At 40.9% G+C, this 11,842-nt stretch overlaps 1 protein-coding gene across 1 annotated transcript in view; it reads left to right on the top strand.

Annotated features, from left to right (window-relative positions):
- The window catches only part of ANO4 (anoctamin 4), a 416,340-nt gene that overhangs the window by 396,867 nt on the left and 7,631 nt on the right, over positions 1 to 11,842 (top strand). The window contains exons 26-27 of the mRNA XM_027855801.1: positions 2,985 to 3,211; positions 4,970 to 5,089. Coding sequence (XP_027711602.1) covers positions 2,985 to 3,211; positions 4,970 to 5,089 — 347 coding nt within the window. The remainder of the gene's footprint in view (positions 1 to 2,984; positions 3,212 to 4,969; positions 5,090 to 11,842) is intronic.

Here is an 11,842-nt window from a genome sequence, read left to right as displayed (position 1 = left end):
ATTTCTTAAATATTTGTGGCAGGTATAAAACGGGGAGAGGGACAATAGTCAAGGATGCAAGGATGGAGTTATGAGCCTAAAAGGAGATCTTAAAGTGGATTGTAATTGAAAGAATACAGGCTGTGGAGTCAGAGGAATCAGGTTCAAATTCTGCCTCTGAAACTTACCACCTGTATGACCTCAAAGACATCACCTCACTTCCCTGGATGAGAATTACTTCATCTGTAAAATGAAAGAACTGAACTGGGTGACGTCTTCCATCTGTAATTCTGTTATCAAGACAAGTTTCTCCTGAATACAGGAAATGAGTCACAATTCAATTCAATATGCCACACAACAAACACTTTCTGTGAATTAACCCCGCTTATCATACAGCTAAAAACTGAATGTCATTCAGGGCTGTTGGCTCTGACCCAGTCCAATACAACTGCAGGAGAACTAGATGGGCTGAGTCACTCTGATGGCCCCATTCCCTGGAAATCACATGAATGGTATGAATGTGCAGGCAGAAGCACTGGCATTTCTAGGCTAGCTGGAGACAACTGTGAAACTGGCACAATGGGCTTTCAACTTAACCAGTCTCATCTCCTGGGCCCCTTGGGATTCCCTTGGTAGAAAGTGGCCAGTCTCTCCCACTCAGAGCCCTGGGGTATCATCCTTTCCCATCTCTCTGTCCAGCTCCCTCTCCAGGTTCTCATGCTGCCTCTCTTGCCTTGTCTATACAAAAGGTGCTTAATAACTTTTGGAGTTGAATTGAATTGAACTGAAACCAAACTTTCTCTTGTGCCCTGCTCTTCTTTCTACCATATCATGCTGCTTCTATATAAGGATTTCCTGAGATAGTTAATTTTTCCTCACTTAGAACACATCCATACACAAATCTCTCTTTCTCTCTCTTGTCCTTATCACATTCTCCTTCTATCTATTTGTGTATTTGTCTTTTGAGAATAGGGCTTGTGTCACATCTGCGTCTTCATACTGACAAGGTCTGGCAGTTCCCTACACACGGAAACAATAAATGTTTGAGTTGAGTTGATTTAAATTAATGGAAGGCCCTGGGTCAGGGCCCTGACAACCAAGAATGATACCATCGCTCCGGCATCCAATAACCTTCTGATCATTCATTGAGTTAGAATAGGGAATTGACCAGAATTAGACAACAGACTTTTACTCAGATGTTTTGAGGTTTGGCTTCACCTCTGAGGCATAAAATGCCTTACACATAATAAACTTTTAATAAATACTTGCTCAGCTGTGTTGACTTGAATCAAGCCTTATCAAGGAGACTCCTTTGAGAGTCGATCCTATGATGGATTATCAGCTGTTACAGAGACCATGCCTAACGCCCTAGACTCCTGCTCTAGACTCATTGTTGAGTGCAGACAACTCTTTGCATGCAAGTCCCGTTTTCCTTAAACCACAGAGAGCAGGTAAGGTCGTGTGGCTCGCCTAGTAGTGTTGTCAGAGTTTGCCCCATGGAGACTTCCCTGCTTTACCTGATTTCCCATGTGGTAGTTGTCGTTGAGTTGTTTCAGTTGTGTCTGATTCTCTGTGACCCCATATGGGGTTTTCTTAGCAAAGATACTGGAATGGATTGCCATTTCCTTCTCCAGCTCAATTCACAGATAAGGAAACTGAGGCAAACAGGGTTAAGTGACTTGCTCAGAATCACACAGCCAATAAGTGTCTGAGGCTGGATTTGAACCCAGAAAGATGAATCTTCCTGACCCCAAACCCAGCATTCTATCCACTGCACTATCTAGTTGCCCCTCCCATGTGGTAAAACCTTTCAGTTTTTTGTTTTTTTTTTTTAAACAAGGAAGCTAAAGAAGAATGGAAACACAGTGTGTGGGAAAACACTGGGGCAGAACTGAAGTCCTAATGATATAAATAATAATGCTAGTTCCCATTTATAATCAATCAAAAAGCTTTTATTAAGCATCTGTTGTGGATCAGGCACAAATACAAAATCAAAACAGTCCCTGGCCTCAAGGAGATTCCATTCTATGGTAGAAACAACATATATACATAAAAATATAAATATAAAAATACACACAAGGTAAATACAAAGTAATTTTGGGGAACATTCATAGCTGTGGGGATCAGCAAAAGGCCTTATTTAGGAATGATGAGGTGAAGAGAGAATGCATCACTGGCACAGGGTACAGCCTGGGCCAAAAGCACAGAGGTAGGAGACATTCAGAAGGAGGCCACTTTGGCCAGAATATAGCACACTCACAGGATCATAGATTTCAAGATGGAAGGAATCTCACAAGCCCTCTAGATGGACCCCCTTATTTTACAGATGAGGAGACTTAGGCTCAGAGGGTTGAGTGTCTTACTCAAGGTCACACAAATAGAAAATGCCAAGGCCAGGATTTGAACCCGAGTCCAGCTAGCATTCTTTGTATGGTGCCATGCTGATGCTCTGATGTTTTCTGGTTATGGTGTGATATATCTAAAAGCACCTCTTCTTTTTTTTTTTTTGGCTTTGCATCCAAAAGGAGGTGCCGACTATCATATCAGCCTGGCCTTGTAAGGTTTGGCATAGGAAGAGGATGCATAATAAGCAGCATTTACCAGTAATGACTTGGTGGTATGAACATGACTCCAACTCGTTTGCAAGGAAGGGGAGGGCAGCATATTCAGTGGGCCCACAGCAGACGTCCCATTACCCCTCAGTTGAGTGAGTGAGCAGAGAAAGCTCCTGTAGATGGGCAGGCACTTTAATCATCTCTGAAGCCATGTGGTTTATGAGATGATCGTGCAGGAGGTCATTGACATTCCATTTGATTGGGCCAGCATTTATGCCACCCTCTGGACCCACTTTCCACTTGCTCTCTAGGTGACTGGCAAGGCATTCCCTGGGTTTCATATATGGCGAAGAAAGAACAGCATTATCTCTGTGACAACGGATAATCAGCACAAATGATAATACTACGTCGTCTGTTCACTGACACTGAACAGATGAGGGGGAGGAGCAGTCCTCAATCACCCTGGATCTTCCACCAGCCAGAGGCAGCTCGGCTGCCACAGGCTTCCCCCATGACCTCAGAAAAGACCTTGTTCCTAGGGATGCTCTGTTGAATGGACAGCGCACATTTGTGCTTGGGCCACTCTGGTTTCAAGGACTTAGGGGCCCAACAACCACGTTTCTGTGCCTCCCCTCGTCCACCTACTACACGCTAAGCACTGGGGATGGAAAAAGAAGGTAAACAGTCCCTGCCTTCAAGGCGCTTATTTGTCATAGAGAGATATGCCTATATGAGAACTTACAAAACATGTCAAGCAGAGAGCTATAAGGCGACCTCGTAGGCACTAGTCCTCATGGTGAAGGGAACACACTGGCACACTTACGGAAATGGAACCTCAGGCAGTTGGTGGCAGAGAAAATGGAACTCGAGACTTGAAGAGAGAACCTGAGTTCAAATGCCGCCTCAGACACTTACTAGTTGTGTGCCCATGGGCAAATCATCACTTGATCTCTTGGCTTGTTTTCTTATCTGTAAAATGGGGATATAATAGTACCCACCTTGTGGGGTTGGTATGAGAATCAAATGCGTTGACATCCGTGAAGTGCTCTGCAACCCTTAAAGGGCTATTTAAGTGTCCCTGTTGTTGTCATTACTGTTATACAAAGTGCTTCATAAATGCCTTCTCATTCATTCATTCGTTGATTCTACCCCTGCCCCCAACTCAAAGTCATACACTATAAAATCACAAACCCCAATGTCATTCTGTTGATTTCTTTTTCCATGTAATCGGTTTCCTTAGTAATCCTATTTTATTTTATGCATTGAAAAACATTATCATAAGAAGGAGTGCGTAGATGTTGCCAGACTTCCTGAGGAGTCCAGGACACACAAAAATGGGAAGGAACCCTTGCTCTAGGACGACAAATTTCAGAGAAGGCATCGGCCTGCAATGATGAAGGAAGCTTCCTCATGAGGAGCTCCTGACACCAATAATTCATAGACCTGGGTGGGGGGAGGGAGGGAAATTACAGTTCAAGATTGAAATGTAAAAATCAACCATTAAAAGCTCTGATTTTGCTCTGAGAACATAACCTGGATTTGTGAAGCAATACAAGAAAAGCTGAATTTAGAAAATAAACAAACTGAGTTAATTACAAGCTGAAGGAAATACAACGAACATAATATCAAAGAGTAAGCTGAGGGAAGGTGACAATTATTAAATGAGAAGTGAATCCTGACTTGATTGCAGGTGCCTGGACTTGGAATTAGGATGATCAAATCTTGTCTCTGGCATTCTCTAGCTGTGTAACTTGAGGCAAGTTATTTTGGAAGCGGCTAGGCGGTAAAGTAAATAGAGTTCCGGACTTGGGAGTCAGTAAGTCTTGAATTCAAATCCCACCTCCTTCGCATACTAGTTATATGAACTCTAGGCAAGTCCCTTACCCTGTTTGCCTCAGTTTCTTCATCTGTAAAATGGACATAATAATAATAGCATATCTCTCTCTCCCAATATCATTGTGAAGATCCAATGAGAAATAATTGCAAGGTGCTTATCGCAGTACCTGGCCCATAGTAAGTGTTACTTAAATACATCATCATTGTTAGAGATGTTGTCATCATTATTTATTGACTGCATGACCCTGGGCAAGTCCCTTAACTTCTCTTGGCCTCAATTTCCTCATTTGAGGGATAGGAGATAACAACAGCATTTACCTCATAAGGATGATGTTGCTAGGCTCAAATCAGATGACATGTGAAGCACTCTGCACACCTAAAAAGCACATATAAATGCTATCGTTATTTTACCTTTCAGTGCCTCAGGCAATGTCCTAGGATGGTTTAAAGTGCTTAGCACACAGTGCCTGGCACATTTTGAATGCTTGTTGTTATCCCCTATCTCACCTACTGACCCCCCCCCCCCATGAAGAGTTCTACATCATGTTAGTAGTTTATTTTTTAATGTCCTAATTGAGAGATTTTTGTTTTTCTCATAGATGCATGGTTGGATATGTTAATGCCAGCCTATCTGTGTTTCTCATTTCTGACTTTGAAAACCGATCTGAGCCTACATCAGATGGAAGTGAATTCTCTGGAACACCACTAAAATACTGCAGGTAGGAATGCAATCACACTCATCCTCTACTTCTGGTCCCCTCTCCCCCTTCCCCACCCCAGTCCTTTTCCTGACTGTGGAAGAGTATAGCTCCTACAGGAGTCTCATGTTGACTATTTTTAGAAAATAAACATAATCATGCATTTTAGAATTCACTCAGAACCATCTTGAAGAAACTGGGAAAGGGACTTGGTAGGATGAGGCAGCCCTCCAGAGCCTGAGCAGAAATTGTAAGAGGGGAGGGTGAGCAGTTCCTGTCTGGCTCCTCTCCTCCCACTCCCTGCTGGTGGGCACCGTCTGACCACGGATCCCAGTCCAGTGGAAGTTCTAAGATCATCAGTTTACATTTGAACAGAACTTTAAATATTAGTCTAGATCACAGAGTTGGAAAGGATCTGGACGGTCATCTAATCTGATCCTTCCTCATTTTAAGCAGTTTGCCCCCAGTCACACAGCTCTCAAGTGCCAGAGGGAAGGACTTGACCGTAGCATCACAGACCTCCAGAAGGAAGGAACTTTGAGACGGTGTAGTTTGACTCCCCTTATTTTACTGATGAGGACACTGAAGCCTGGGGAGGTTGGTTCTGAATGAAGCTGTTTGTGGAACTTCGAACCGACCTTCCTTTTTTTCTTTATTAAGGAGGGAGAATGCACCTGGGCCTCTTGGACTGTGTCCAAGGTAATGCCAAGCTCCCCAGTTGAAATCCATTATTTGCAGCTGTTCAAAGAAAATAGCTGCATGCAAAAATTCTGTTTGTTTCTGTATTGACCTCTGTGGATCGGACAGCATGACACATTGAAGCCTTCTTGGCAACAGGGGCTTAGGTAGGAAATCAGCCTCAGAGTCAAAGAATCTTAGAATAATAATATTTGCATAGTACTTTAAGGTGTACAACACACTTTACAAGTATTATTTCATTTGATCCTCACAATAACCCTAGGAGGTAGGTGCTATTATTACCATCTCCACTTTACAGGTGAAGAAACTAAGGTAAACAGAGGTTAAGTGGCTTGCCCAGGATCACACAGCTAGAAAGTATCTAAGGCCAGACTGAAATTTGGATCTTCCTGACTCCAGGCCTGGTGCTCTATGTCCTATGCCACCAGGCTGCCTCAGAAGCAAAGGAGCCTTAGAGATCTCCTGGTCCAGGGGTGGGTGGGGAACCTGCCCTAGTCCAATCCTTTTATTTTACAGAAGGTGAAAACTCAGGTCACTAAATGCCCACTTGCCCAGAGTCTCACAGCCAGTGAGAGGCAGTAAGTTCTCACAAGTCAGGGCCCTTTTAGGGTGGTTGTACCACCTAGGGTCCCAGGAAGACATTGTTACAGCACACTTCCATCATCTGAAGACACCACTGCAGGGAGGTGCCAGCATGGTGCCTCAGATGCTAAGCTCTCTTCCATGTTTCAGAAATCTTACTGCTTCTTCTGAATGAGCTCTACTTGATTAGATCCTTCCCCCGGGGCCTCTCTCTCTCCCCCCAATCCTTTCTCGTGGCATCCCATCGCCTGCTGCCGTTGCATGGGTTGTTCTCTCTGGTACTGGGTATTCCATTCTGAGAAAGCAGGAATTGATGTGCTCACTGCAGGAGGAATGGGGCCTCTGCTCGCTAGCCGACCAGAACAAGCGGAGGAGACTTGAGATCGTTCTCCTATTCCCTTACTCACTGTTTTAGTCTAGAGTCAAAGTTTACTCTTTGTTCTGCTAGCCTGACTGATACAAACTGGATTTCTACACTCAGCTGGGTGGAGTGGGGTATCAAGCCAAATGAGGGACTTTTAAAAGCCCCAGTGAATCCAGCAATCCAAATGAACACAGCATTGAGAGGGACACACACTATAGTTGGGCGGGTTGGTGTGCATATGTAAGAACCTAAACACAACAGCCAACATTTGCATAACACTTTGAAGTTCACAAAGCGTTTTACTTATCTCATTTGATCCTTACAACCACCCTCTGAAGTGAGTGCTATTATTATCCACATTTTACAGATGAGGAAACCAAGGCAGACAGAGGTTAAGTGATTTACCCAGAGTCACACAGCTAAGTCAATAAATGAGGCAGGATACTCTAATACTCTGTCCACTCTACCATCTTGCTATGCGCTACAGGCATTTGATTCTGATACAATTGTACAGGGATGCATTAATTGATTTGTTTCCTAAGTTCAAAGTTAACTGCTCATAGATTCCACATGTAAAACTATTCAAAGTAAGATACACATTCATATTTGGGGTAGAGAAGCCTGTCATTTTATTCACCAAAAGGAGGGAGGTAGAGACAGTACTGGTTACAAAAAAACACATTCAGACACATTCAAGGGTTTTAATTAAAGATCTCTCTACTGTCATGGGAGGTAGGAATCGACTGAGTTATACCTGAAACCAGTGAAAATGCCAGCTGCTCATCATTGAAGCTAGAAAGCTCCCTCTCAAGGAAAACAGATGCAGTTCTGAAAAAAGAAAAAAAATGTACCTATTAAAAACCAAACAGAAATATCCTGCTTTTATCAGATGCTGAAATTTAAGTCAAAATCAAACAAATTCCAAGTTCCCCTTTTCTGTAAGGCCCCATACAATTTTTAAGATTTGTGCTGGGGGGGAGGAGGGAGGAAGGTATTTGATAGAAAGATCAGATTTATAGCTTCTATTTCCACTATTGTAACGTGAGATTCATGGCAGCTTCCTCAATGGCGCAGGGAAGCATATTGTCAACGAGAATACCAGAGAATCCATGGATGCCTCTGCCAGAAACTCAGAAGCAGATTTATTCTGCAAATAGTAAGAGCATCAAGGCCTGGGTGTCTTCTCCAAGCCCCAGCCTACCTAGCTAAGGTTGGAGAAGCTAATCACCAGGTTGACCAGAGTCGGGGAAGATGCCTTTTTTTTTTTTTTTTTTTTTTTTTTAGCCAAAAAACATCTACTGAGACATAAAGGGGTTGTGACCTGTGTTGGTCAAGAAGTACTCAGCATGGGACAGTGTGCCCAAGGTCACATAGCTAGGATGTGTCAGAAGCAGGACTTGAACCTAGGTCTTCCTGACTCCAAGGACATCTCTATACATCACACTACCCTGTCTTTTATACACAGATAATCAAATATAAATATATATGCAAATATAAAATATATGCAAAAAAATGCAAGAGAATCAAGAAGAGATGAGTTCTAATCATGCCTCACATACTTGCCAGCTGTATGACCCTGGGCAAGAACTTCTATCCGCCTCGGTTTCTTCATCTGTAAAATGGAATTGACAACAGCACTTATCTCAAAAGGTTATTGTTAGGATCAAATAAGATAATCTATGTAAATTACTATGCAAACCTCAAAGCACTGAATAAATGACCACTATTAGCTGTCATGGGGAAAGGTTCAAGAAAGAAACAACAGAACTGTACTTTCAGACTTGGGAAAAATATACATATGGGTATATATGTATGTGTATATAGGAATGTATATGGCATATAGTGCAATATGATGGTCTAAGGCCAATTTCTGTCAGACTGATTTCTACTTTTCACAGCAATTTTTATCAAGTAAATTTTTCCCTAGGTAATTTATGTTTTCTACTTTAATACGTACTAAGTTATTAAGTTTTATTGCTCCTGAATTTCCCTTGTCTAGTCTGTTCCATTGATCTACCTCTCTATTTTTTAACCAATACCAGATAGTTTTGATGACTGCTGCTTTACAACTTGAGGGGCTAAAAGTGCTGTACCTCCTTAATCTGTACTTCCTTTCATCATTTTCCTTGATATTCTATCTCTTTTGTTTTTCCAAATGAGTTTTGTTATTTTATCCAATTCCATAATTCCCTTTGGTATAGCTTTAAAAGTGTAAATTAACTTTGGTATTATTTTCCTTTTTATAATGTTGGCATGAGAACTGATATTCTTCTACCTGCTGTTCTTTATTTCTTTAAGTTGTACTTCTTAGTTTAATCTGTATGTCTTTTGTGTGCTCTAGTAGGCCGAGCCCCAGATTTTATGCATTTTGTAGTTGTTTGGAATGGGATGTCCCTATTATCGCTTTTTGTGTTTTGTAATTATAGAGAAAAGCTGCTAATTTTTGAGGATTTATCATGTAGCCTGCAACTATGCAGAAGCTATTTGTCTTAATTATTGTCTTTGCTAATTCTCTAGGATTTTCCAAGTAGACCCTCAGACCATCAGCAAACAAGGATGGTTTCGTCTCCTTTATCATATCTTTATGTCTTGAATGTCTTGTCTTATTGCATTTCCAAAACTATATCAAATAATATTAGGGAGAGTGGGCATCCTTGCTTCATTTCTGTTATTTATTGAGAAGGATTCTAGTAAATCCTCATTGCATATGATGCTTACTTTTAAATATGTATTATTTATATTAACAAAGTCTCCATAAGCCTATGCTTCATAGAGCTTTTAGCATAAAATACTACTGTGCTTTTTCAAAGGTTTCTTATGCATCTATTGAGATGACTGTGTGGTTTGGGATGTTGTGGTTTTTAATATGATTATTGTTGATTGTTTCCCTAATGCTGAACCATCCTTGCCTCCCTGGTATAAATTCCACTTGGTCATAATCGATGATTTCTTGAATGAAATCACTAGTCTCTTTGACAGGATTTTATTTAAATTTTTTGAGTCAGTCAATGTTCATTAATGATATTCATTTAAAGTTTTGTTTTATCTTTCCTTGGTTTATAGGTATTAGGATTATACTTATTTCATGAAATAATTCTGGTAGGGTGCTTTCTTAATTTTTGAGAATAATTTGGGGCAGCTAGGTGGCACAGTGGATAGAGCACTAGCCCTGAAGTCAGGGGACCCGAGTTCAAATCTAGCCTCAGACACGTGACACTAGCTGTGTGACCCTGGGCAAGTCACTCAACCCCAACTGCCTAAAAAGAAAAAAAAAGAATAATTTGTGAAGTATGGATACTGTCTATGGATTTTCTGCTCTCTTATATTAAATCAGATTAGCTATGGGTTCATCAGTTTTATTAGTCTTATCACTTCTATGGGTTTTTTGTTTCCAATTTATTTCCTTTTTAATATCTCCTCCTCTGTTCTTATTTTAAGTTCACTCAGTTGCTGGCTTTCTCTTTTTTTCCTGTTTTGTTAATGTATTTTGTAAGGCTGTTCCCTGAGAACTGCTTCAACTGCATCCCTGAAATTTTTATGTGTTTTACTATGATCTTATTTTACATAGTTATTGTTTTTATAATTTGTTCTTTGACCCACTCATTAATATTTCATTGTTAAGTCTTTTTATTTGTGATCCCTGAAACAGTTATTTTTATTGTATTGTAGTCTGTAAAGGACATACATGTTCAACTATTTCTGCCTTTTTACATTGGTTTACAACATCTCTGGGCCCTAGCACATGGTCAATTTTTGCAAAAGTTCTATATGGTTCCCAGAAATGTGAATTTTCTTTTACTGTCCTACTTAGAAGACACCATAAATCCTTTAATTCTAGTTTTTTCAGTTCCATATTTTCCCTTTCATTTATCTTTGTAAGGACTTATCTAAAACTGAGAGAGGGATATTGACATCTATCACTATAGTGTTACTATGTCTTCTTGTAGCTCAGATGTTTCCTTTATGAATTCGGATGCTGAGGCATTTGGAGCATATAAGTTTATACTGATATTGGGTTTTTGTCAGTGGCCTCTTTTCAACATAATATAGCTGTCTTGTTTATCCCTTTTATTTTGCTAAACATTTCCCAATTATATTTTAGTCTGGTTAGGGCCACGTATTTGACACCTCTACTCTAGGATAGCTATAGCTGCATCAGTAACCTAGGTTCTCCCCTTGGTGGGTATTCTCTATGTCCTTCTGGTGTGCTGACCCCTTGAGATGGAGTGAAGGAGAGAGGGTGCAATTCTATATGCTGGAAGTCTGTGATGACTTCATAATATAAATATATTGTTATATATAGAGACATATATGTCCCCCAAAATGAAAATCTAACCAAGCTAGTTGAATAGTATGATAACATAACAGAAAGAATACTAAATTTGGAGTCAGAAGACCTAGTTTCAAATCCTGACTCTAGCTAAGTCACTTTGGGAGGTTACTAGTCTCACTGGGTCTTAATCAATAAGCTCTGGGCCTCAGGTGCCACATCCATCCAATGAGAATGAGGCTTGAGAGGATCTCTAAGGACCCTTACACATCCATGATCCTTTGACTCTAGGACCATGGTGGAGAGCCCCATACTTTACCCACAGCCACAAAGCTAGCAACAGAACCCAAGCTGAATTCTTCAGATTCCCTCTCCAAGTGCTCTGTTCATTATGCCATATTCCTTAATATTTTTCTTTTTTAGTGGAAAAGGGGTTTCGTAATTTGGGAGCTGAAATATAGAACCCCAGTTTGAGTACCCACACTGTGAAATATTTCTTTCCATTTAATGTTGTTGACTCATAATTAGTGAAGGGGAACGAACACTACATTTGTGTCGCTGGACTTCTCTGACCCACAGGAAGCTGTAAGATGAAAGTGTTCGACTAGATGAACTCTGGGACCTCTTCAAGCTCCAGATCTAGGATTCTGTGTGTCAGAAGTAGGGCTGGAACCTAGATCTGCCAATGGCAAGGGCAGCTATGAAATCAGTCGAGAAATATATGACCCTGGAGTCATGCCTATCATCTATGTGACCTTAGGCAAGTCACCTAACTTCTCTAGGCCTCAGTTTCCTCATCTGTAAAATAAGGAGGTTGGACAAAAGGATATATTTAAAAAGAATGGCTTTAATTTTCAAT

The sequence above is a fragment of the Vombatus ursinus genome, unplaced genomic scaffold, assembly GCF_900497805.2.
Source record: "Vombatus ursinus unplaced genomic scaffold, bare-nosed wombat genome assembly UNPS02011334.1, whole genome shotgun sequence".
Lineage (NCBI taxonomy): Eukaryota > Metazoa > Chordata > Mammalia > Diprotodontia > Vombatidae > Vombatus > Vombatus ursinus.
The sequence above is the reverse complement of the archived record's forward strand: the minus strand, read 5'-3'. Positions and strand labels throughout refer to the sequence as shown.